This window comes from Heloderma suspectum, chromosome 2 (genome assembly GCF_057233095.1).
Source record: "Heloderma suspectum isolate Gila_16-S chromosome 2, 16-S_ref, whole genome shotgun sequence".
Lineage (NCBI taxonomy): Eukaryota > Metazoa > Chordata > Lepidosauria > Squamata > Helodermatidae > Heloderma > Heloderma suspectum.
The window spans coordinates 181,163,508-181,190,971 of NC_139459.1; the positions used below are offsets into that span (position 1 = coordinate 181,163,508).

General features: G+C 46.2%; 1 protein-coding gene across 12 annotated transcripts in view; it reads right to left on the minus strand.

Moving 5' to 3' along the window:
- The window catches only part of STAT6 (signal transducer and activator of transcription 6), a 91,267-nt gene that overhangs the window by 2,717 nt on the left and 61,086 nt on the right, over positions 1–27,464 (minus strand). For 8 of the 12 annotated variants that reach the window (XM_084836587.1, XM_084836589.1, XM_084836591.1 and 5 more), the window contains 13 exons: positions 25,508–25,627; positions 23,490–23,678; positions 19,262–19,349; positions 17,902–18,024; positions 16,186–16,278; positions 15,193–15,399; positions 15,006–15,100; positions 13,401–13,537; positions 11,271–11,417; positions 9,477–9,534; positions 8,470–8,568; positions 948–1,022; positions 132–296 (listed from right to left, as the gene is read on the minus strand). In XM_084836587.1, coding sequence (XP_084692713.1) covers positions 132–296; positions 948–1,022; positions 8,470–8,568; positions 9,477–9,534; positions 11,271–11,417; positions 13,401–13,537; positions 15,006–15,100; positions 15,193–15,399; positions 16,186–16,278; positions 17,902–18,024; positions 19,262–19,349; positions 23,490–23,678; positions 25,508–25,627 — 1,596 coding nt within the window. Of the gene's footprint in view, positions 1–131; positions 297–947; positions 1,023–4,936; positions 8,298–8,469; positions 8,569–9,476; positions 9,535–11,270; positions 11,418–13,400; positions 13,538–15,005; positions 15,101–15,192; positions 15,400–16,185; positions 16,279–17,901; positions 18,025–19,261; positions 19,350–23,489; positions 23,679–25,507; positions 25,628–27,464 lie in introns of those variants that run through there. The other 4 variants (XM_084836592.1, XM_084836593.1, XR_014788083.1 and 1 more) reach the window with 3 other exon arrangements.

The window sequence follows — 27,464 nt, forward strand, 5'->3', positions numbered from 1 at the left end:
TTTGGCCCTGCCCCCATTTTGCCTTGGGCTCCGCCCACCACTGAAATGCAGCATCTGAGAGTTTCTCCAAAATGGAATTCAGCCCTCACACTGAAAGAGGTTCATCCCCACCTATGAGTTGCCACACTTACCTGATCATGCTTGGCACCACATGGAGCTGAGGATCCCTTGCGTATGGTAGAGAGAGCTCAGGTATACCAATGTCCGTCATATCGACATCCTGAGTCAAGGTGTATTGCTCCAATGGTCCAAGGGGTGAAGTATTCTCCAGAACGTATTGCTGGTTGATTAATTCACTATGGGAAGCAAGAGAAGAACTGAGTGGACAACCTGGCCAACTCAACTCACACTGGGGAATCGAATAAGAAGTCCTAACACTTCCACAAAGCACCAGCGTAAGCTCTGAAGCCAGCTGGCTGATGGGACTGAAAATGGCATTCAAGGCTTGGGCTCTCTAGGCAGTGTGGGGTCTGATCATTTTCTTGCTGGAAAAACCAAAGCAGCACCAGCCTAACTCAACAAAACTGTGTCTTAGAAGCATTACAGCTAGGAAAATATGTGGACAAAGACATTTATTACATACATACAACGTTCCCAATAACATAATACTATGCTGAAGAAGAAGAGCCAAAATGTATTTAGTGAACACACCAATTGTGTATAAACCTTTTTTTAATGAACATACTATGTTTTAAAGCATTGGATCCGGACCATGACAATTACATTGGATGGGTTGCCATGTTAACTGCTTTCAAATTGTATGTATTAATAAATATATTTTCTATATATTATCTTCGCTCTCTGTTTTTTGCTGGGAATGAGGTTTTTAGTGATACACATGTGTAATATTGAGTCTTTCTGTTTCCTTCTCTCTCTCTCTCTCTCTCACACACACACACACACACACATACACACACACATGGGCCTGCTCAGGCAGGAATTCTTACTGTGGGCTTCCGTACAATGTGCTCATGGAAGAAGAGACGGTCATGGATGGTGGAATCGTCGTCATCATCGTTTGTCTGTGCCAAGGACAGAGCAAGAATGTATCAAACATTTGCCAAAAGAACAGCAAACCAGAAATATTATCACAAGTGCTTTGAAATGAATATGCAGAGCTAGGGCCACTGCAAGAAATGTTTATTTACTTGGGAGTTGTATCCAGCAGCAGCATTTCACCAACGGAAGGATACTGCTTGCAGAACAGAGGTTTTGCGCCCTTGCATACCCCCACCCCAGTATACCCTGCAAATCTCTGGACAGCCCCCCAGCAATCCAGAGCAGGTTCGGAGGACGTGTAGGTAGCTGCAGGGAGGAGGAGAGGATGTGAATGCCCCATTCCACCAGTGTTGCCTTTCCAAGGGCTGGACAAAGATGCTGAATCCAAGCCTTGTTTCTTAATATATTTATTTCATTGTTTAATCCTGCCTTCTGTATCAATCATTGCATTCTTATTCCACCCTTCCTCTAAGATGCTCAGAGCAGTGTAGATGGTGCTTCCCTCCCTTTTATCCTCGCAACAACCCTGTGACATAGATTAGATGGAGAGAGAGAGTGACTGGTCCAAAGTCAACTAGTGGGCAGCATGGTTGAGTGAGGATTTGAACCTGAAATCTCCCTAGTTCTAGCCCAACACTCTAACCACTGCCCCAAAGTAGTTGTTTCATTAGGAGGGCCTTAGGGTATGCTGCAAGCCACTGTAAGTCATTGAGTAATGGCAAAAAAAAATATTAAAATTATTCTGTATTTTTTTAAATGCTAATTTTATGTACAATAAGCATCATGGGCTTATAATGATGCACTTGTTAGAAAATGATGGAAAGTGAGAGCAGACTTATTTCTTAGCAAGCAACTTTAATTTAAAGCCTGCATGTTTTTTCTTTGTATTTCCATAAGGAAAAGAGCTCGGAACTTTTTCTTTTAAACAGAAGCTCAAAATTCAGGGAAATAACCTGTGTGAGGGGTGGAGGCAGCAAAGACAAGGAAAAGTTGCAAGCAAGGACAGAAGAAACCGCACCGAGTCTGTGTGTCTCTGGAACAGCTGAGTTCCTTACAGACTTCACATTCCACTTCTGTTTGGGGGAACTCTGTTACATAAATATGCTGGGAAGCTAATATTATCCATTTTCTGAACAAGCAAGAGCCCCAGCTTTTCTGTAGTTCTATAACTTCTTTGACAATCACTCATTCTGTAAGGATGGAGCTACACATTATGTGGCTGTATATACTGAAGTCCCCTTCATGGATCACTGCCTTGTTGTGGCGAAGGGGCTTGCGTAACTCAGTGAAGCCATAAGCTATGCCGTGCAGGGCCACCCAAGACGGACAGGTCATGGCAGAGGGTTCTGACAAAATGTGGTCCACTGGAGAAGGAAATGGCAACCCACTCCAGTATTCTTGCCAAGAAAACCCCATGGAATGTATCACAAGGCTAAAAGATATGATGCCGGAAGATGAGCCCCTCAGGTCGGAAGGTGTCCAATATGCTACTGGGGAAGAGCAGAGGGTATTTCCAAGTAGCGCCAGAAAGAGTGAAGCGGCTGGGCCAAAGCCAAAAGGACACTCAGCTGTGGATGTGTCTGGCGGTGAAAAGAAAATCCGATGCTGTAAAGAACAGTATTGTTTAGGAACCTGGAATGTCAGATCAATGAATCAAGGTAAGCTGGAGGTGGTCAAACATGAGATGGCAAGATTGAACATCGACATCTTGGGAATCAGCGAACTAAAATGGACAGGCATGGGCGAATTTAATCAGGTGACCATCATATCTACTATTGTGGGCAAGAATCCCTTAGAAGAAATGGAGTAGCACTCATAGTCAACAAAAGGGTGGGAAAAGCAGTACTGGGGTACAATCTTAAAAATGACAGAATGATCTCAGTACGAATCCAAGGCAAACCATTCAACATCACAGTAATTCAAGTCTATGCCCCAACCACCGAGGCCGAAGAAGCTGAGGTTGATCGGTTCTATGAAGACCTACAACACCTTCTAGAACTAACACCAAAAAAAGATGTCCTTTTCATCATAGGGGATTGGAATGCTAAAGTAGGAAGTCAAGAAATCACCGGGATAACAGGCAGGCATGGCCTTGGTGTACAAAATGAAGCAGGACAAAAGCTAATAGAGTTTTGCCAAGAGAACATGCTGATCATAGCAAACACTCTTTTCCAACAGCACAAGAGGCGACTCTACACATGGACGTCACCAGATGGTCAATATCGAAATCAGATTGATTATGTCCTTTGCAGCCAAAGATGGAGAAGCTCCATACAGTCAGTAAAAACAAGACCTGGAGCTGACTGTGGCTCAGATCATGAGCTGCTTCTTGCAAAATTTCGGCTTAAATTGAAGAACATCGGGAAAACCACTAAACCGTTCAGGTATGACCTAAATCATATCCCTGATGAATATACAGTGGAGGTGAGGAATAGATTTCAGGGATTAGACCTGATAGACAGAGTGCCTGAGGAACTATGGACGGAGGTCCGTAACATTGTTCAGGAGGCAGCAACGAAATCCGTCCCAAAGAAAAAGAAATGCAAGAAAGCCAAGTGGCTGTCTGATGAGGCTTTACAAGTAGCTCACGAAAGAAGGGAAGCAAAAAGCAAGGGAGAAAGGGGAAGATATACCCAACTGAATGCAGAGTTCCAGAGAATAGCAAGGAGAGACAAGAAGGCCTTCTTAAATGAACAATGCAAAGAAATCGAGGAAAACAACAGAATGGGAAAGACTAGAGATCTCTTCAAGAAAATTGGAGATCTCAAGGGAACGTTTTGTGCAAAGACGGGCATGATAAAGGACAAAGAAGGCAGGGACCTAACAGAAGCAGATGAGATTAAGAAGAGGTGGAAAGAATACACAGAAGAACTATACAGGAAAGATCTGAATGTCCCTGATAGCCATGATAGTGCGGTCACTGAACTTGAGCCGGATATCCTAGAGAGTGAAGTCAAGTGGGCCTTAGGAAGCATTAGTAACAACAAAGCTAGCGGAGATGACAGTATTCCAGCCGAGCTATTTAAAATCCTAAAAGATGATGCTGTTAAAGTGCTGCATTCAATATGCCAACAAATCTGGAACACTCAACAGTGGCCACAAGACTGGAAAAGGTCAGTTTACATTCCAATTCCAAAGAAGGGCAACGCCAAAGAGTGTTCAAACTACCGCACAATTGCGCTCATTTCACATGCCAGCAAGGTGATGCTCAAAATCCTACAAGCTAGGCTTCAGCAGTATGCGAACCGAGAACTACCGGAAGTACAAGCTGGGTTTCGAAGAGGCAGAGGAACTAGAGATCAAATCGCCAACATTCGCTGCATCATGGAGAAAGCAAGAGAATTCCAGAAAATCGTCTATTTCTGCTTCATTGACTACGCTAAAGCCTTTGATTGTGTGGATCACAACAAACTGTGGCAAATTCTTAAAGTGATGGGAGTACCAGACCACCTTACCTGTCTCCTGAGAAACCTGTACGAGGGTCAAGAAGCAACAGTAAGAACCAGACATGGAACAACCGATTGGTTCAAAATTGGGAAAGGAGTACGACAAGGCTGCATATTGTCACCCTGCTTATTTAACTTATATGCAGAGTACATCATGAGAAATGCCGGGTTGGATGAATCAGAGGTCGGAATTAAGATTGCCGGGAGAATTATCAACAACCTCCGATATGCAGACGATACCACCCTAATGGCAGAAAGCGAAGAGGATCTCAAGAGCCTCTTGTTGAGGGTGAAAGAGGAGAGTGCAAAAGCTGGTTTGAAACTCAACATTAAAAAAACTAAGATCATGTCATCTGGCCCTATCACTTCCTGGCATATAGAAGGGGAAGAAATGGAAGCAGTGACAGATTTTACTTTCTTGGGCTCCAAGATCACCGCAGACGGTGACTGTAGCCATGAAATTAAAAGACGCTTGCTCCTTGGGAGGAAAGCTATGGCAAACCTAGACAGCATAGTAAGAAGCAGAGACATCACCTTGCCGACAAAGGTCCGTCTAATCAAAGCTATGGTTTTCCCAGTAGTAATGTATGGCTGTGAGAGCTGGACTATAAGGAAGGCTGAGCGCCGAAGAATTGATGCTTTCGAACTATGGTGCTGGAGAAGACTCTTACGAGTCCCCTGGACTGCAAGGAGGTCAAATCAGTCCATCCTAAAGGAAATCAACCCTGAGTGCTCATTGGAAGGACAGATACTGAAGCTGAAGCTCCAATATTTTGGCCACCTAATGCGAAGAGAAAACTCCCTGGAAAAGACCCTGATGCTGGGAAAGACTGAAGGCAAAAGGAGAAGGGGACGGCAGAGGATGAGATGGCTAGATAGCATCACGGATGCAATGAATATGAACTTGCGCACGCTCCGGGAGAGAGCGCAGGACAGGAAGGCCTGGCGTGCTATGGTCCATGGGGTCACGAAGAGTCGGACACGACTGAACGACTGAACAACAACAACAACAACAAATATACTGAAGCACAAGGTGCTGCTTCACTGCTGTGTCTCTTCTCCTTGGTGGCAGAGAAGTGGCAGGCAGGGGACAGAGGTTAACCTTCCTAGCCATCATTTTCCCTGTCCCAGCTCCCCCATCCCACCAGAATTCCAGACCTATGCAGTTCACAGGCTTTGGCTATTGGGCAGTATAGAAATGTAAGCAATAAATAAATAATAAATAAATAAATAAATAAACACGTATCAGGAACCCAGGCAGGGCAAAAAGCAATGGGAGCTTGGAGGAGGGGGAACTGCAAAGGGAAAAGTGAGTGGGAAAAAAGTTAAGCACCCCTCGCCACTGCTGAGCTGCAAATCGCCCCCTCCTGCTGCCTTTAAGAGCATAAGAACATAAGGAGAGCCCTGCTGGATCAGACAAAGGGTCCATCTAGTCCAGCATTCTGTTACACAGTGGCCAACCAGTTGCCCACAGGAAACCCACAAGCAGGACATGAGTGCAACAGCACCCTCCCGGCCATGTTCCCCAGTCACTGGTGTGCATAAACATACTGCGTCTGATACTTGGGGTAGCATATAGCCATCAGGACTAGTAGCCATTGAAAGCCTTGTCCTCCATGAGGATTTACAAAGCAGCAGCAGTGGCTGGGATTTCAGTACATAAGGTGACTGCGGCTTAAGGCCCAAACTTGACATGACCTGGGTGGTGTCTCCATAAGCGATTTACTCCGAGCTGGCTGTGTTTGGAGGTTGGGATATGTGACATCGTGGCCATCCAGCAGCCACGCTGGAGCTAATCAGGGAAAAAACAGATTTCCTGAGACTGCTTAAAGTCCTATTCTTCTCATCAAGTCCTATTCTTCTCATCAAGTCGGGTCCTCCCCGGTATAGTTGCTGTGCGCCCCAAACCCACATTTATCTCAGGTATGCTAGCCCTGCCCAGGGTGTGCCTTTCACCGTGATCCTGTCAAGCAGTGTTTCCTGTCCCTGTGTTTCCCAGCACAAACCAATTAGTGTCTACTCAGAAGTAATTCCCATTGTGGTCAACGAGGCTTGTCCCCTGAATGCACACACCAGAGATCCCCCTCAATTGAAATAACACATTTTAAAGCACTAATTGCCTAAAGGCTGGAAAGAGCTTTCCTCAAGCTGCAAGTCTCCATTGTTTGGTTTATTGCCTTCAGAAGTAACTAATTCAGACCTTTGTGCAGCATCAGGTTAGAAAGGGGGCTGGTTTCCCCTCCCTCTTTCCCAGCACAAACATATATGTGTCTACTCAGAAGTAGCTCCCATTGTGGTCAGTAAGGCTTGTCCCTGAATGCAGGGGAGCCACTCTTGCTCTCAAAGGAGAAAGGGGGGAGAGCCTGGAAGGAGGGGGGAGCCTCTCTTATTGGTTGAACAGCCCCTGCCAGTCAGATGATGTTCACTCCAACCCCCCCACCCTATCCGGAAGTATGTTCTGTGAAGCAACTTTTACTGGTGCGATACACTCGGCCATGGAGCCCTGCGCAGAGCAAAGCTGGTTTCTTGAAAAATCCAGGTAAGCCAGGATTGGCTTCTCCTTCCATCTCCTTCTGTTGTCGTGGAGACACCCCCCTGGGAGATGCATGAAACCACACACTTCCCTGGAACTGCTATTAACCTTAGGGGGAAAACCCTACAAGCACAACACAAGTGCTTGTATGCCAGCCTTCCCCAACCCAGAACCCTCCAGATGTGTTGGGCTACAATTCCCACCTGGCTGGAATTATGGGCATTGCAAACACATCTGGAGAGCACTAGGCTGGGAGAGGCTGCTGTATGTTTTCCCCTCCATAGCTAAGAGCCCCCACTCATACAGCTGCTTTTAGCAAGAGGAAAGAGCACCTGAAGAGCCAATCCCCAGTCTCCCATATCATGTGTAGTTTGGCTCTTTGTCACAGACCTAAGTCATGTGGCTTCATCGCCTCTGCCTAAAATCAAAAACATTCCAAGAGCACATCACAAAAAATGGGTGAATGTTTTCATATTCTGACTCCCACGAAACCAGTAGGGCGGTTTGTGCTGATGTCAGTCATACCCTTTAACAATTATTTACATTGCTGAATCTCATGATTCCCTTGTGCACACAGTTGTTACCTGTAGGAGGTGACAAGTTATATAAGCATCAATGTTATACACTGCATTCTTCCACGGGGCACTTCCTTTAATTGACTCTGCGCAAAAGGAATGGGAAGTTATTTCTCTCGCTCCCCACATTCGGGCATCACAACAACCCTTAAAAAAAAAAACACCTGGGTTGTTGTGAATGCAGTGGGAGTGAGCGTGCTGGCTCCTGTTGCCCAGTTGCTCCTGCTGGGGCTAAACAACCCAGGGATGCTCCATCCCTGGGCTGTTTAGCATGACATTTGAACAGGGAATTCTGGGTTATTGGGGGAAGAGACAACCCAGGTTTGTGACCCACAGAGCATCCCAGGGTTGTTTCGCCCCGGTGGAAGCCATTTAAAATAACCTGGATTGTGGTAATGCCCAAACGTGGCCACTGGTTCAGCTGCCAGTGTTTTTCTACGATTATTCTTGTATGTAGAAAATGTCCCAATTCCACTGTGCACTGGCTAAGAATATCACAAGATTCTTGAAGTGTATTTGAGAGGAGGGACAGAAACCACATAAAGAAGCTCATACCCAAATCCCAGAGCAGGCCGCTATGGTTTTTGTTCCTTAATAAGTGGGCCATGAGCCTCTCTAGTCAGACAGCCCTCACCCCTCAAAAGTGAGGTTGCCTCTGTCTTGTGGCCACTTATCTTCATCATGCTAGAGGAAATCACGGGGACACATGCTGCATTCTCCAATAAAACAGACTTCTGCTCACTCCTAGAGGACAACGGAAAACCATGAAGAGATTTCATGAGCAGCCTTCCTTGTCCTCCCTCCCTCCCTCCCTCCCTCCCTCTCACACACACACACACACACACACACACACACAACACAGAGCCATTCTACTTCAATGGCAGGATTCTCTTCAGATTAGAGACTTGACACTTACTTATGATATGTACGATCAGAAGACATTCCTGATGGCCCATGGGGAGTGCTCATAGAGTCAGCTGGGTTCTGAACTGATGGAGCAGGGTATGAGCAAGGCCTGGAATTGAACATAGCTTGGATCAGCATCCAATTGTTATGCAAAATCTACAGGTTGGTGAACTCACACAGGCCAATTTAGTGCTAGCCATACTAAGCCATGATTTGCATGTGGAAATGAATTGTCACAGAGCAGGTCTGCAAAACGTCTTTCAGCCCAAGGGCCAAATTCCATTTCTGCAAAGCTTTGGGGGGCTGCATTCCACTGGTGGGCAGGCCGAAAGACAAAAGGGGGTGGGGGCAAAAACACCAGCATATTTTAGCTTAAAACTCTTACTGCCACTACCTAAGCCTTAGGAGTGTTTAAACAGTATGTCTGTGCCTTATTCAAAACAGCATCTGTATTATAGCCCTCGCTGCCATTTTGCGTAAGGCAGAGGGAGGAGGTGAAAACAGCCAACTTTCTACTTTCAGAAGAAACCCAGGAAGCCTCAGCATCACCCTTCTCTCAATCTACTCTGTTTTATTGGAAGGGAGAAACAGGTCTCAGTCCTTTGATTCATAACTATTTCAGCACTAGCCGCTAGGGCTGCGAATTCCCCATTGGTCTTAGCTTAAACCCCATTGGTTTCAATGGGTCCACTTTAAGTATGACTAAATCTGGAACCACCCCTGTGGCAGGGGTGGGCAACAGGTGTTTTAGCCTACAACTTCCATCATCCCTTGCCATTGCCTATGCTGGCTAGGACTGATGGGAGTTGTTGCTCTCCAGCTGTTTTGGCCTACAGGTTGCCTACCCCTGGTTCAAGGCATTGTTTACTAACTGAAAGGTAAACTGGGAGTTAAGCTAAGAACAGATCTCTAACACGTATCTACCACATCCCCAAGAAAGTTAAGAGAAGCAGGAGAAATCCTCATTCATCTAAACAGTGCCAATTTCTCCAGAAGTAGAAGAATTCACACACTCACATGCCCACACTTATCGTCAACCTGGCTGGGATGTAAGGGGTCTTCGTTGGTTTCTCTGCTGTGGGAGGAAACACACCCAACGTTCATCCCCACAACACACAAACACGTTCAACATTTTTCATACCAAAAAAAAAAAGAAACCTCTAGCAGGACCTACAGTAAGGTGAGATCTTAAGCAATATTTGCCTTTTCTATAGGCAATAGTTAGGTTCTCTTGCTTGACCAATCTGATCAGGCTTCAACAATTCTTCAACCTAGGGCCCTGGGGGTGGGGGGCATGGCTTCAGCTTATGAGCCACCATCCAAACACCAGATAGCAAGGGCAGCACAAGGCACATGGCAAAAGCTTATTGGCCTTCCCCGGTCTGGTGATCTCCAGATGTTTTGGATGACAACTCCCTCCATTCCTGGCCATGCTGGCTGGGGCTGATGGGAGTTGTTGACTAAAACATCTGGAGGGCACCATGTTGGCAAGGCTGTTCTAGAGGATGAGAGATTCATAAAGGGAGAAGTGTCCTTTATACACGAGGCTTAAAAGGCAAAGCCTCTAGACTTCTGTTTCACTAGCACAGGGAGGGACTGACGTCAGGCTTGGGGGATCTACCTTATTTTTTACTAGAACCTCAAGTCCACCAACCAGAGCCACATGCAACTGGTGGCTTGTGAAGGGAAGAACATACTCTTAGAAACAAAGAAGAAGGGTGCCGCTGAAAACATGCTCAGCCCAGGATGTTTTTTTTCTAGTACCAGAACTGAATTCACAGTCAAGTCACACAGAAATCTACTCCTAGTTCCCCCACCCAACCCCACACTTTCTTCCATCTCTGCAGGCTAATTTAGAGGGAGGAGCCTTTTTGTTGCTGCTGCTGTTAAACAATTAGAAGTCAGAAACGCCTAGAAATCACCCAGAAATCTGCCAGTAGCCCACCCCTGCGCTAGAGAAAACCTGGATGAGGTGTCAGCCTTCTTTTCCCTTTTCTGTTGTACAATCCCAGCCCTGCATGCGCACACGCGCACACACGGCCGGTTTGTACAATCACTGCAGCCCACTGTGGCTTACTTAAGTCACAGTGGGTTGTGGCATGGGTGGGAGGCCATTTTGAATATTCAGCCTCTGGTGGGAGGTTGCCATGGTTTGTTGTGTCATCCAAACCTAGGCAGCAGGGGTCGTCTGAGGGCTAAACCACCCTCAAATAACCCTACAACAGACCATGGATTATATTTGAGGGCTATTTAACCCTGAAACAACCCCTGCCACCTAGGTTCGGACAACACGACAAGCTGTGGCTGGAGCCTGAATAGGCACCCTGGCAATAATGTAAACTGGCCCAGAGACACAACGGGTCTGTTCACACGTCATCACAGCCCACCATGGGTTAATTTACCTGCAGAGGCTGTTGTGTTGCGCCCACAGGTGCCATTTTGCAAGGCATTCATATGCACCCAGCTTGCCATGGCTTGTCGCATCATGCAAACCCAGGCAGCAAGACTTGTTTGAGGGTTAGACAGCCCTCAGATAACCCTAAAACAAGCCATGGGTTTTTTGAGGGTTGTCTAATGGCACCCACAGGCACCCAGCATGACGTGACAGCCCCTGCAGTTAAATTAAGCCACAGCAGGTTGTGTCGTGCAAACCAGGACACTCTTGCTTTCAACCTGGGCTTCCGGAAGACATCCGGTCCTGACCTTGCCTACCAAGAAGCAGAGAATGACTGCTTTGCTCTTGAAGAAAGGCAGCCATTTCAGATACAGATGGAACAAAGTGTAGTCCTCCTTGCTCTCCCCATCACTTACTGTTATAGAGCCTCCCAAAAGCCTCATGTTTGGGTCTGTTAGGATAGAGTGTGCTAAGCTGCACCAGATCCATAACGCAGTCGGCAAGTGAACGGATGTATAGTTGCTTTGCTGTGAATGGCTGGATGTTCTCCACCTGTGGGGAACCTGAGCCAAGCAGAGAAAAAGCAGCGGAGGAAGAAAACAATGTTGTGCTCACGCAGCAGAAAGTGGATGTCCACTACCTTGAGCATGGTCTTTCATCCTGTCATAGGGAAACACCAATACCCCTGGAACTGCAGTTGCCACCTTAAGCAGAGTAAAATGCCTATCCTATCCAGGGGGTCCCTGGCTGAATGTAGGACAGAAAGGGAAAGCTGCTCCTTCAGACATAAGCCTCCATATTCTTTCCTGTGGCATCACTGCAGGTTACTTATGAGGAGCTCCAATGGCTGGGAGAAGGCATACAGCCCGCTACTTGAAATGGAGCCCCTCTCACCTAGCAGATTTTGCTGTAGCCTTTCAGTGGGAGCAGATCTAATGCCTCTTGTGATGTTGGTTCAGTCACTGCATGGAAAACCACATGAAAACAATGGGGTGTGTTTGCACATCATGACAAGCTACTATAGGCTAATTCACCTCTGGGGTTCCATGAGGGCCATGGCTTGCAGGTGGTTTGTTAATCATGCCAACAACCCACCTTCGCCAGGTTCACACGACATGACAAGCCATGGCATGCCCCCACTATGGCTTGCATATGCAAAATGGTGGTCAGTGCATGGCACGCAACCCCCGCAGGTGAATTAACCCACAGTGGTTTACCATTTCATGCAAACCAGATCGTTGCCTCTTTAGTAGGAGATGCACAACGAAACCAGGAAGTTGAGGTATCATCAGTGATCGTTGAGGCACCTTCCAACTCTGTGATTCTATGACTCCACCCAGGATGTGGTACAAATTCATCAACCATTCTTGGACATATCCCAGGGGGAAAAACTGGTGCAAACATGACATTCTACATCTCCCTTCCATATATCATTTCATCTCCAGCCTGAGAGAACTGAGCTGCCTCAGTCAGGGATCTGTGACTCCATCCCTCACTCCATCCCCACTGGTGTCTTAACACACACTTTGGGAAACCCTAAACACTGGCTGTTTATCAGCTTATTACATATAAAATTCTTGGTGCAGGCGCATATGTTCATGCTGATGTCTTGTGCTCCCATAAGCAGCCTGCTCCCAGTTAAGGGAACACCACCTTGTGTGGACAGTGCCTCGCATGCACAGCCCCATTGTGAAGGCAGGCCAATCATCAGAGCAGACTGTGGGAAAGTGCAGTATAGTTTGAGCCCAGAAGCACCCATCAAGAGGTGGGTAACATGACCATAGAGACACCTACAACTGGAAGCTAACAGAGAGCTAGAGTGTTGTCAATCCAGTGGCGTAGTGGAACTAGGGCTCGAAAGGATGCAACACCGGCACTTTATGACCAGCAGGGACGCGGATGTCATCTGCCACAACCCTTAATTCCCTGTTCCCTCTGAGATTAGCTGCAATCCTCACAGGAGCAGGAAGAGAAATGAATTTTCCCAGCAACAATATATTGTTCCCTATTGTAACACAAAGTATTTTGGGGGTGGCTTGGTTTTGAATGGGCAATTCAGACCCTTTAGCTTTACAAAAAACATGCTCCTCCTGCAGATGAAAGCTCTTAGAACTGGTTTGCTGATATGGATTAACACAGCTGGCAGAATTTTGAACTGTCCTTGAGGGTGTGGCTATAGGGACTGTCATGATGAGTACCTGCCCTTCAAAATTTAACACTACACCACTGTGTCAGTCCCCATCTAATCAGATGAAGGAGTGAAGAGGTCAGTTGTTCACCCATCCCTTTCCAAATTAGAGTTGTGAAGGAGGACGCTAGTGTTCACCGCATAATGGCTAGATAAACAGCACAGTCCTATGCTGTTTACTCAGATGTAAGTCCTATTGAGCTCAATGGGACTTACTCCCAAGTAAGAATGCACTGGATTGTAGCCAAAGTGAAGATAATGATCAAAACCAAACTCCAGTAGAGACGTGGAATCTTATTTCTACTGCTATAGCTGAAGGAACAGGGAGCCATAACAGCTGCCCAATGCAAAGCTATACCATCCTGGAAGCAGGTGACATAGGCAATGCTGATGCCACCGATCTCAGAGTCACTGAAACGTAGCAGGAAAGTGCCAACCGGTGCACTGTTCAGGCAATTGAAAACATACTGTTTGCTGACAAAGCCCATGATGAGTCTGTGTGGGACAGATGGACAGAGAGAGAAAAAAAGAAAAATTAAAAAGTTGCGGGGGCAGAGAAGCAAATCAACAGACTGCACTACAATAGTTATACACTGATATTTACCTTCATTATTATATTATTTACTAGTGAATGGACCCAGCTTCGCATATGTTGGAATAGTCATTAGTTTGATACAGTGAAGCCTTCAAGCAAACGTACACAGCTGTTAGAGTTGGACACACTGTGCTCACCACATCTGGCATCCTTAGGAATGCCCCCTACCATAGTGTACCCCTATAGCCCCTTGAAGGAGGGGTTGGTCCACGTCATTCCCACGAGGGGTGGGCTGTGCCACCCCAGGAGTGGTGGGGGCGAGGCATATAACTCTGTCCCTTGGCCTATTAATCTCCCATGGGTCCAAACTGCATCAGCTGCAAAGCTATGTTCCGGTAAGGGAAGTCTGCCATCTGAAGATGTTACTGCAGGCTTCAAACACACAGACACATTTAAATTAATTAAAACTAATTAGTACATTTTAAAAACAATATAACCCTGAGGTGCTCACCTCTAGGGTCCCCTTAGTACACATTACAGGTGTCCGGTGTCTAGGTTTCATGGTCTTGGTGCTGACGGACAGACAGATACATATCCTCTTTTATTATTATAGATGTAAATTTAACTGGAAGGGAAACATCTGAACATTCTGACTCTTTGACAGTCAGTGTGGTCCAGTGTACTGAGGCTCAAACTAAACAGTACATGGAGATTCTTTCTTCCATTTTTTAAAACCCTAAAGCAGCCTGGGTAGGCTGCAAGTCTGAGCAGAGGAAGGTTGCTCAGCTCTTTCCTCTCCACTTTTTCACCTGCAAAGGGAAAAATACAGAATCTCCATATCTTCCCCAAAATGTTCCAACTTTGATTCTAGAGTTAGAAGGGACCTTGGAGGCTTTCTAATCCAACCCCCTGCTCAATATAGCTTTCTTGCAGCTACAGCATACTTGACAGATGGATGTCTGGCCTCTGCTTAAATACCTCTGGCGAAAGAGGGTCCACCACTTCCCAGGACAGTGTGTTCCACTTCTGAACAGGTCTCACTACTGTTTCCTCTACTGTTTAGCCAAAATCTGCTACCCTGCCATTTCCACACACTGGTTCCAGCCCTGCCCTCTGGAGCAGCAGAGAACAACTCTGCTCCATCTTCTGCATTGACAGCCCTTCCGAAGGCAGCTATAATGGCTCCCTTTAACTTTCCGTTCTCCAGGCTAAATTTAGCCAGCTCTTTCAACCAATATTCCTAGGACTGGGTTTCCAGACCCTTTGCCATCCTGGTCACCCTCCTCTGGACACTCTCTAGTATGCCAATGTCTTTCTTAAGATGTGGCACCCAGAACTGGTCACAGTTCTGCAGATACACCTGGTGCAAAAGCAACGTGGGGAAGGTCCTGAGCTAAGCAACCTCAGTTGATCCAATTGCTCCCTTACCTGCCAGACCAGTAATCCTTCAGGTATTTCTTGGTGAGGTCAAGAACTCCTTCAAACCACTGCCAAAATGTGAATACTCTCCCAGGAAGCATTTCCTGTAAATGTCAAGGTCAGTGTGAGAATGAGGAGGCCAGGTAAGCCTAGCTGGCTGTCATGCCACCCTCTCTACAAAACCCACTGGAGTCACCTTATTGAACTGGGACCACGACACGTGGCGTTTCTGGAATTCCTCCGGAGTGGCAGCGTTGTCATCGAAGATCTTCTGGGCCAAGAAGAAGTAGTGCTCCTTCAGCAGGCCTTTAGTGGTCTGCACCTCAGCCATGAACTTCTGGTTAAGAGTCTCGCACATTTTGTCCCAGCTCACACGCTCGGCCACCACAAAGGGGATGCGAGTCTGGAATGGGGCAAAAGGACAGAACCTCACACATCTAAACTGTAGGAGGCAGCAGGAACGGACAACCATTGTGTCTCCCAGCCCTCACCGCCCCATGACAGCAGCCTAACAGGAAATGGCAGCAAAAAAGTAACCCCAGTTAAGAGCAGAACCTCCAAGTCAGCCTTCCCCAATCTCCAAATGTGTTGGACTACCAATCCCATCAGCCCCAACCATCACGGCCAAGGGTTAGGGGTAATGGGAGTTGTAGCCCAGAACACCTGGAGGCACCAGGATGAGGAAGGCTGCTCTAAGTCCCACCTCTCCCAGTTTCCCCGCTTAGCCAATACCCTTCGTTAACTTGTGTAATTTCCCATTCTACAGCATCAGCCCAGCATGTGAGAAGTGTGGGCCATGTGGGAGAAGTCCATGGAAGCCCTTCCAGAAACTGGGATAATGCTGGAGTGCGGAGGAGCCACCACAAATGCTCAGAGTGCCTCATGTTTTCCCAGTGGCATGGAAAGGAGTCGTACAGCAGCAGGTCCCATACCATGGGCGCAATATGAGATGACTCTAAAGATTTTTTTTTTAAAATCCTAGTCTCACTCCCATCTGAAAACACACACACATTCTAGCACTACTGAAACTCTGTATTTAGCAACAGCCATGTGACAGGCAGCTCTGTGTTCAAACAACACTAAAGTCAGACTATGCGCTTTAACTTTGCTTTCCCCAACAAATAGCGCTCCAAGGCCTTCTTTGCCTTGGAGACTGAGCTTTACATGGCAGCTACGGTCAACCACTTACAGGTTCAGCAAAAGCGTTGTCCCATAAGATAGTGGCTTTGGCATTGTTGTCCTGGTTGCCATGGACAATCACCACAATGGGCAGCGACAGGGCCTGGAACAGAAGTAGTGGAAAGGGGAAATACAGTGTAACAGGTGATTACTTTCTTTACAGCTGGAGTCCCACCCCCACATCTCTCCACATTTTCTGGCCCCACAGGGTTGGGTTGGCAATCTTAGAAGCCTCAAAGTGGGGACCTCTATCAAAATGTTGAACTGTATTCCCAGCCCCTAACAGGAGTGCTCCTGTTCAAGGCTCCAGCCAGCCTGGAATAGAAAAGCTGATGCACTGACTGGAGCTGTCGGGGGCAGCGGGGGAGGTGTTGAGATCAGTTTCAGGAGGGAGGAGGCCACCTGAAGCCTTCCACTACTGCACTATCTAGCACAGGGATGCAGAACCTCATGCCCGGGGAACAAATCTGGCCCTCCAGGGGTCCCCAGAACACCATGCCCCCGTCCCCTGGCCCCACCACCTTTCTCCCAACCACTGACTGTTTGGTGGCTGCCTCAGTTTTGTGCAGTTTTTCCCCATCTAAAAGGTTGAAATACCTCTCCTAAGGCTAAGTTTCCAGCAGCAAGAACTTTAAGCTGAAGTATGCTGGTATTTTTGACCCCGCCCCCTTTTACCTTTGGCCCTGCCCTGTTTTGCCTTTGGCCCTGCCCACCACTGGAATGTGGGGGCCCCAAGAGCTTCTCTGAAATGGAATTTGGACCTCAGGCTGGAAAAGGTTGTGCACCCCTGATCTATCACTAAAAGGCTTAGGGTCAGAGTAGACTACATATTTATTGACAAGGTTTTCCAGAAAACCATTGTTGCCTCAACTCTTTCAAGTCATCTGTGACTACCACCCTCAAGCAGCTGCCATAAGGCCTTAGTTCTCTCATGAAACCCTGGCATTTAAACCAGAGCTACAGTGTTCTAAGCACTGAAAGCCAGGTTCACTACAATACGTTGGAAACTCCGAAAAAGTATGGGAATGGTTATGACATATGTAGCCATATTGTACTACTCTCTGTGGAGCCCAGAATTCAAACAAAGCCCTTGGATCCCAATCCCTGCCTGGTTTTGACTGCCCCTGGCCCTTCTGATCCCTGGAACGTTCCTGCCTGTTTTGGACCACACACCAGCTTTTGGCCTATTTGGGTTGACAGCTAGCCCCATAACTATACTCAGAACCTGAGGCCTAACGTAAGATTGACAACACTGGTAGTGTACCACAAGTGTTGTTATGTCCTGTTGCGTGTTTATGAACAAGCACCACAACAGCCATTAGCAGCAGTCGTAACTGCAGTGATGCAAGAGAGGGGCTGACCATGGATATTTCTGTTTCAACAGGTAGATGCTGGAAGAAGGTATAACCCAGGACAGGAACGTCACAGTGTCATATAATCTCCCCGGTACTAACACCAGTAATACCAAAGCCAGTAATAAGCAGTAATGCCTCTGATTATTCCTGCTGGTATGGCACCATGGTAACCTCATCATTGCCAAAGCTACAACTGCCCACCTCCAATTTACCCATCCAAAGCATATAAACAACCAACGGGGCGGGGGGGGGGTGTACCACAATATTTGGGCATGTACCAACAAAGTTGGTACCCCTCCACCAACAAAATTGTAAGAGACCATCAGCACACCACCACCTGCAATACGGATAATCCCAAGTAACATTGTTACCTGCAGGTGGAAGTTGGTTTTGTTGGGGCCAAGGCTAACAGTGACACTGAAAAGAATAGCACATTTCTCTTCAGTCACAGACTCTGTGCTCTTGCGGTCGCAGCGCTTGATCTTCTTTAGGAGCTGAAGGAAGAGGAAGGCAAAAAAGTACCCAGTTTACCACGGACACCACAAGAGCTGGAAGCCAAGGGAGCAACTTTCACTTCTGCTTCGGAAATTCTACTCCAAACCTCTGCTATGCACAAAGCCATCATTTCTGACCTCATAGCCCTCTAGAATCAGAGAGCTACTATTGCATCCATTTGGCCGTCAAGTCCAAACCCACTCAGAGGCAGCAAAATATGAAGATGGGATGAGGAGGTAAGAGTCCTGAGGTAGTAGACTGGGGTGCCTCACTTCAGACTTCAGAATGCTCCCCTATTTAAAAATAACAATAGTAGTACTCCCTGCAAGGAGAAAGGATGGGAGAGAGCTGGACTACAACCTTTCATCCTCCTGTGCCAGTTTTCGTCTTTCAGGGAGCTTTGTTTTTTAGGTGGGAAGGTATCCCCTTCCTACAGTCTGAAGTGGTAAAGTCTATTCTACCTCAGAATTCCATCATCCCATCCCGTTGCCTGTGCGGACCAGACCCAAGCCATTCAATCACAGATAAAAGTTGGAGGGCACACAATGCTATTATGTGTCTAAAGCTAAGCATGGCACAGCCTGATCAGGTCTTGGATGGGAGGTTGCCTCAGAGATTTCTTGTAAGCCGACTTGTGCTTTCTGAAGGAAGGCAGAAGATGTGCACCAAACAAACAAGCAAATCTGTAGCGAGGTAAAGAGCCTCATACTGGCTTCATTCTAATTTATTATTTATTTATTTCACAACATATCTATACTGCTTCCCATTTAAAAATAATAAATCCCAAAGCTGTTCACAAGACAAAATCATAATAAAATACCATAAAACCAATGAGTAAGTAATAAAACAATAAAATATCTCATTAAAATAACCAGGCCTAGCTAGCAGTGCTAGAGGTCAGGAAACACCTGGGCCAATAAATGTGTCTGTAGTTGTCAGTGGAAACACTCCACACTAGCAGCCTGCCTGATTTCAGTGAGGAGATCATTCCCCATGGTGGGCACTACAGAACAGTGCAGGCCCTCCTACACAACACAGCCAAACGAACATCAGTAGGCCACGGTATGGTAAGCAAGCCCTCCCCCTCAGAACATAAAGACCATGGCGGCCTATACAGGGAAAGGCGGTCTCTCAGATAGTTTACAAGCCATGCTACTTCCTAAACTAGTTGATTTCTCTTCTACTCACACATGAAGCTATCCTTCTCCCCCTCCCCCAGTTTATTGGTGCATTTACCATATTCTTGAAGACAGCACAACAGGCGTTGTTTGTGGCATTTGTCTCCAGAGGTGCTGTGTTGTTGTGAATTTCTCCAGTGCTTTCACTGAAACCAAGAGACAGCACATGAGTATGTACTTCCACTATCAGGAAGTGGTTAATTAATTGTAGGTAGCTTGTGACAAACATCTTTTTTCAGAGTGACTTCTGCCAAACCACAATCCATCCTTGGACGTTCTATTTCCAGACAAACAAAAATCACTAAGGTTACCAAAAGCCTTGTTTTGTGTGAAGTGGCAGGGATAGCCCTGTTGTGGTTAAAAACAAAGCTGTTTTATGCTTTAAAATATTTTAAAATGCCAGAAGATGCTAGCTTTAGTCCTGGAGAGGGGAAATTCACATGTCCACTGAATAGCAAGGAACACAGTAAGCTGCTTTATCTAGCCCAATATTGTCAACCCTGGGGCTGTTTGCACAATCATGGAGGGAGAAACAAGTAGGGATGTACGAAAGTCACTTACCTTTTCAAAAGGTGACATTCGCGGTGGGGGGGAGATGCTCTGTCCCTCCCCCCGAAATTCCCTCCAGCTGGCTCCGCTTCACGGAGATTCCGCGGAGCTGCCGGCTGGGGCTGCCCGCAGCCAGACATCCGGCCGCTGGGCAGCCTGCAGGGACGCAAATGGCGGCTGCCGTAGCTGCCACCATTTGCGTCCCTGTATTTTGCCGTGATAGGCTACGTAAATATTTATGTAGCCTATCATGGCAAAAACAAACAAACAAACAAATACAGCGAATGCAAATGGTAGCGGCTACGGCAGCTGCCATTTGCGTTCCCTTTTTTTTGCCGTGATAGGCTACATACTTACACAGCCTATCACGGTTTCCGCAGGGACGCAAATGGCGTCCCTGTGTTAGCCGTGATAGGCTACATAAGTATTTACGTAGCCTATCATGGCTATAGTGATAAAGCGAATGGCGGCCGCGGCTGCGGCCACCATTCGCAAGTCAGCGCAAACGGCAGCAGGTAGGTATCCCGTTTCGCGCACCTTTCGCGTGGGGGGGGGCTTCGTTCCGCCACGGCTTTTGGGGGGCCGAATGCACTGGCATTCGGCCTCACCGAGATCTGTGGTGGAATTCTCTGACATCCCTAGAAACAAGTCACAGTGACTTACTTCCCCCGCTGCCCTAAAACAGCCCATGGGTTTTTGGTGACTTGTTAACCTTGGCAACAAGCCACCCTTGCTGGGTTCGCACGACATGGCAGGCTGTGCCAGCAAGGGTAATTATGCAAATCCCCCCCAGCACACACGGTGGGGGAAACGATTGTGTGAACCTGGTCACTGAGTGGCAGCAGCTCTCCAGGGTTTCAAGCAGGATTTTTTTCTTAAGCCTAGCTAGAGACACCAGGGATTGAACCTGGGACCTGCATGCAAAGCAGGAGTTCAACCACTCAGCTACGGCCCCTCCCTATTCAGGGCACCAAATTTATGGCTGATATCGAGAACCATCACTGTGGACCTCTGATCTTTCATATTTTATACACACTGTCAAATTTCATCATCCCCACCCCAATAAATAAAAAAATATGGATACTAACGAATAAACTTTCAGGAAAAAATCCAGAACAGAAGCTGGACTGACAAAAAAATAATAGGATGATCATGGGTAGCCTTACACCCTTAAAAAAAAAAAAAAAAGCTTAGAGAGACACATGTGTGTTTTATGTGCATATGCATTTACGTTTCACCTTACTATTAAAAGAACCAATACATACATACATACATACATTTATTACATTCTTAATCCATCCAATAAAAATGTTCTCTGGGCAGATTACAAAATGTTAAAAGGATAAAATACAGTCAGCACAGGGATAAATATAAAAAACAGCCATAACAAATCTCCTGTTTGTTCCCCTCTAAATAAAATGTGTTCAATTAATTATGAATATTTCCCCCATTGCTTCTATACCTACCCATAGCTTGGCACTGCCTACACTGTTATCTTTTCAGTGCCAAGCAAACAACTGAAAAATGATTGAAAATTAAGGTTACATTAAAATTGAAAATGAAGAACAATTGAAAAATGGTTAGCGTTTCCACCGCCAATTCCGAGATTCTGTTTGGGGCGGTTATCAGCTTCACTCAGTTGTCTGCTCCACCCTCTCCACCTACAGGAAATTATCACAGGTCCTCACTTGCTATATCATATAAATCATCACATGATTTTGGCACCCCTGGACTATCTTTAAAAAAAGAGAGAGAGATTTCACACATGCAAGGCTGAAAGAGTAATCAAAAGCAGCTTCAGGTACACAGTTATCAACGTTTATTCACAGTTTTCTTACTAACTTCTTATTGCTATTCGTTCGGTCATAACTCCAAATGATTAAAAATAATATGCTTTTTTACATAGCCTGGTTTGGGCTACAAAGTTGGCTGCCAATTTTATCTCTTTCAAATGTTGGCAGGAATTTGGCATATCCGTTGGATGGAGAGTCAAAACACATAATCTCTTTATCATCTACGCAGAGCAGGTTTGCCAACAAAAGGCAAAGGAAATGGGATCCAAAATTAAAATGAGTATTTATAAGCTATTCAACCTGTTTGCCGGATCACAGTTTCTGCCCACGACAACAGCTTAATCTAGCTGCCAAACTCAGGTGCCAGGTGCCAAAATTAATGCTTTATTTTGCTGCAAGCCTATAAACTTTTCAGCAGTACCCCAAACAATATACTTCTCTATGAAAAGTGGCCTTTTGTGGTCCAGAGGTACACACTCAAAGAAATGAACACTCTTTCTTCTGTGCCAGCCTTCTCTAACCCAATGTCCTCCAGAAGTTTTGGACTACAATTCCCATCACCCCTGACCATTAGCCATGCTGGCTGGGGCTGATGGGGGTTGTAGTTCAACACATCTGGAGGGCACCAGCTTGGGAACGGCTGCTCTAAGCATAGCTTGCACAGAGTAATTCTACTGGCTAATGGATGGCCACAGCCCTGTGTGATTGAAAAGCAGTGGTATCTACATAAGAATATGGCAGTGTAAGGCTTATTACTCAAGATCTACCAGACTAGTTTTGCAAGTTGTTGTTTTAAACTGAGGCTTGAGCAGTGCAGTACAGTGCAGAAAATTCAGAAAATTTGAAAAAGTTCAAAGCTCGAGCTTTAACAGCAATTAATCTCCTCCGTGCCAAAGAGGTAGGGCAGCCCCTCTGCCAGCAGGATGACAGACAGCCCTGCTCAGCCATTCAGTATGGGGTGAAGGCGAGGCCCAGGTGCAGCAGCAGAGTTAAGCTGTTGCTTTTCTTCACTAAAGACGGGTGTGGTCTCCCCTTTTGTATCCTTTTGTGTGCATGTGGGACCAGTAAACACTCATTCTATTTTGTCTTTTGTTTTTCTCTCCTAACTGGCTTTTTAACAGGAGGCAGCAATACCAAATGGTCCCATCACACTTTTGCTTCAGCAACAGAAGAGAGAAACCCCCTTTCCGGGCCAGATTCAAAGTTCTAGTATTAACATTCAAAGCTCTAAATGGCTTGTTGTTCCATATATACTGAAGGAATTAACCTCCATTCATGTTTTCCTGCTAATTTATGAGGCAATAGCTTGCCTGCTTTGTTGCTTTTCTCAGAATATTTTCGATAAGTGAGACCTCTCAGCTAGGTAAGCCTTTTTTATGTGCGGCATATTTCTATGTTGATCCAATTCCTCTAAAATATCAGGATTCTGGGCATTTTAATGCACTAAATCAAGCTCTTTGATGTTATTAATAAGAGGTCCATTATATTTAGATCTCTCTTTATGGACATAATTAGAAGGGGAAATTAAAATACCTCCTATACAAGCTAAAGCAGCTCCAATATTGTTCTTTGTGACATTCCTTTTGTACAATTAACAGTAAAATATAATTGTATTTTTTATCTAACTTCAGGGGCAGTGAAGAATGGAGTGAGGGGAATGGGGTTAGGGGTACGAAGGACTGTTTTCACTGAAGTGCCTCACCTAGAATTGATTGCCATGGCTTTTCTATCCACCGCCAAGGAGGTCACGTTCACTTTTCTAAAGTTAAATGTTCAGAAGAGAAGGAAAGGACCTCTTCTCTCTGCCTAGACTGCATGTTTCGGGAGGCTTGGTTCCCTGCCCACTCTAAAAGGTGGCTAAACCAGGCTTGTTTTTAAAAATAAATTAATAAAGAAACAAAGCCACAGGAAGGCTGGCAGTGCAGCTGCAGTGGTTTCGCTCACCTGAAGACAGCCCCAGGATGGCTGGCAGCAATTTCCCGTGCCTGTTTCTCTGTCACAATGTCAGCAGCGACCATGAAGGATGTGTGGGGGGGCTTGAGCAATTGAGGCCCCAGCAGGAAGCGGACAGTGGCTTGAAATTTGGTTTGAGTCTTCAGAACTTGTGGGGGCTGTTTGTCCACCAGAAATGAGCTGAAGGGGGAGAGACAAAACTGATCTCAGGAAGCCAGGGACCAGGAAGGATCAGTGCCCAGCCCTGCTGCAACCAGCCTCAATGCCCCAACCCCCAAGTCAGCATGACAGATGGAAACCATCTATTAAGAGCAGGAATCAGCAACTGGAGGCTCCAGAGCCAAATATAGTCCCTTGAGCAGGAACATCTGTCCCTCTCCCAGCGGTCAACACAGAGGGAAGTTCAATTAATGGAGGAAGTCATGGCTGTGGCAAAGGACTTGTCTGTAGTCTACCTACAGACATAGGCGAATATGTGAATCCTATTCCTCACAGTTCTCCATCCCTTCCTCATAGAGAGCCCTCCTTTAAAACCAAATTCTACAGCCTAATGGATGTTCCACCAAGAGCAGCTAAAAAGTATTGGTGACAGGGAAAAAGAGTGGGGAGAATACGGTGGAAGCACAGAGAGAGAGGACAAGGGGCCTGTAATCTCTCAGGTCCTGCCCCTGGGAGGCAGTAACAGATATTCCATATTACACTGAGATGCACCAAAACAACAACAACCATGAAGCTGTGTCTTGGCAATCCATATACTCCGCCTCTGCAGAGACTTTAAGCAACTCAGGAAAATTGATCAGGAATGAACAGCACTGCCCCACTCGTACAACATTTTCTTTTAAAAATTCTCCTCAGGTAGTGTCTCATGCTTCAGGAACAGACAGCTGATAGAACCAGGAGTCCTGGTTCTCTCTTAGCTCAGGGCCTAACAGGAGATTAATTAATTAATTAATTAATTAATTTCATTTCTATCCCACCTTTCTTCCATTGTGGAACTCAAGGTGGCTATATGTGGTTCCCAGGTGGTCTCCCCTCTAAGCACTGACCAGACCCAGACCTGCTTAGCTTCAGCAAGGTGGCTGCCTCATGTGCCTTCAGGCTATGCCCTGAAGAGACATGCAGCTGCTTTTACAAGAGACATGCAGCTGCTGCAACTCTGTCCCTCACCACCAATGTCTAGTTTTACACAATGGGGGACAGGATATCACTGTGATCTCCTCTGCATCCCCTGTCCCCACCACACTTCTGACAGCCAGTGAACTGAAGTGGGTAAACAGCACAGCAGAAGACTATCACGCCACACATGGCATGAAATTAAAGGGAAGAAACAGAAGGACACAGGGCGGTGGCAGTGGGGGTACTTCCAAATGAAGCTTTTATGGGGGCCATTGCCCTGCTTCATTCACAGAAATTCACAGGGGCTCCAAATTTTATCGACCTCCACTTGTAACCCTCCCAAGTTCTCCCACTTTTTCCAACTGTTCTCTTATAGAAGAAAACCCGTTAAGAAAGAAAAGACAGAAGAGCTGAACAATGCTTTCTAATTAGTAGTGCTAGGACCACTCAGGGTCTGTGTCTCTCTAGTTAGAACTCCACAAAGGAGCATGAATCTAGTGAGTTTGGGATCCAGGACTGCTGAATTTTATTGAAGATTCTGTCACTGAATGCCTGAACAGCCCTTGTGGTGAGTTTTTCATTCCCTGGATTGGTGAAAGAAATGCAATAACCCCATCCCATCCAATGCACCACTGTTCTACAGACGGGGCATCTTATGCCTATTCCTGCCAATATCCTGCCAATGGATATCTTATCTGGAAGTATCTGCTCTGTGCCTTGAGATGGGACATGCTACTGTTTTCTTCTTGTGGCCATACTGAGCTCTAGACTGTGTTGTGTAATCTGTGGGGAGTTGGCCATGTGTTGAGGATGGGGAGAGGGATTGTACTGGATGGCCTTCTGTTTTTCTTCAGACCTATGACCTTGGTGTTCTACACAGAGACTCGCCTTACTTTTTGATGAGGACACTGAATACATTATCCAGACGTTCCTGAAGACGAGACTGAAACTCAGTTCCAGAGGCTGCCAACTGCAAGCGGAGCTGGAAGCAAACATCCACCAGGTTTTCAAGCCTGCCAAGAAACATGCCCAATGAGGGTTTATTTTTCTCACACACCAACATCCCACATCCAATCCAAAATTACACATGCCTCAAAAGCCAAGCTGACTGGTCAAGAGGTACCACAGTCACATTTACATCCAGCTTTAAGGGAGTTCCTGTCCTTTAGGTCTATCAAGGGTTAGAGCAGGGATGGGGAACTTGTGGCCCTCCAGATGTTTTGGCATAACAGTGCCATCAGGCCTAGCCAGCGTAGCTAACGGTGAGGGATGATGGGAGTTGCAGGCCAAAACATCTGGAGGACCACTAATTGCCCACCCCCTGGGTTAGAAGAACATCCTAGCAGGACAGCAAGTAAGCCAGCCTCTGGATCTCAAATGAGAGCTTTCCTGGCTATCTATATGCCTGCAGTGTCTAACTGGGATTGCACGTTATACTGCAACTCTGTGAGAGTGCAGAATGTGGTATTGGGTGAAGAATAGTGCAGAATGTGGTAGTGGGTGAAGAATGTACCTTCATGAGCTAAACTTTTCATTAAAAAAATTAAAAATACACATTTCTTGCCCGTATAGCTGAGAAGGTAGACCTGAATGTGAGGAAGCAACACCTGTTTATATCCCAAGAAACCAGATGGGTTGCTAAATAAGATTTCCAGTGGTTGTGATTGAGGTTTCAGTACCTGCATACCTCCTGATGCCAGAATAAATTATGAACAATAGTTTAAAAAGGAGCAAAATAGCTATACAAAGCAAGTGGAATTATGCAAATCTGCTCAGTTTGCATAATTTATACAAGCTGAAGTTAGCCTTTCATGACACAACATTTGGATTGCCTAGGTACAGAATTTAAAGTTTTGTTTTGGTTTTTTGTATGGGATATACACTATCTTGCATATGGGGGGGTGACAAATGAACACAGGGAATTACATCAACCATGCTCATCTGGATATAGTAAGTATAGTGACATTGGGCAGGTTCACATGATCACGGAGGGAAAATAAGCCACGGTGGCTTATTTTCCCTCCCTGTGCATGCTGGTTGTAAGACACCTAATTAGCATAATTACCCTCACCAGGAGCAGGCTGTGACATCCAAACCTGGTGAGGGTGGGTGGCTAGGGTTGTTTACAAACCACCCAGCATCCCTAAAACAACCCATGGGTTTCAGGGTGGTTTGCAACCCACCTCAACCAGGGTAATTATGCTAACTAGGCAGCTCATGACTGGCACACACAGGGAGGGAAAATAAGCCACTGTAGCCTATTTTCCCTCCATGATTGTACAAACCCAGTCAGAGAGTTATCAGAGAAGGTGGTCCCACGAGAGACAATGATCTGGTTTGCACATAACAGTGGCAAATTGTGGGTTAATTTACCACGCTTTTCCATTAATTAATCCATGTTCCATACCCATTTTGAATATTCAACCCCCAATCAGGGTGATCAGGGGTTGCTACATGATGTCCGAACCTGGACACCATAGGGTTAATCAACCCATAGCTAATCTACAATAACTAGTTAGGTTAACTGTTGGTTGTTTAACCCACAATTAACCTATAGTGTCCAGGTTGGGAAGTTATGTAGCAACCCTCAATTGGCCCAAACAGGGGTTGAATATTTAAAATGACCACAAAACTCGCCCAGCACACACTGGGACAAATCATCAGTTCATTAACCCATCAGTTGTTGCTGTCACGTGCCTTGCCTAGTTTATATCGTGGCTGTTTGTTTAAGCAGCACCAAAGGGTGGTGAGAACATTTATCTCTCAAGCTTCCTTTTGGTCACTCTCTTTGCAGCCAGGGCTGGATAACCCGCAAGGGATCCAGAATGGGAGCTCCCCAACTGAGATGAT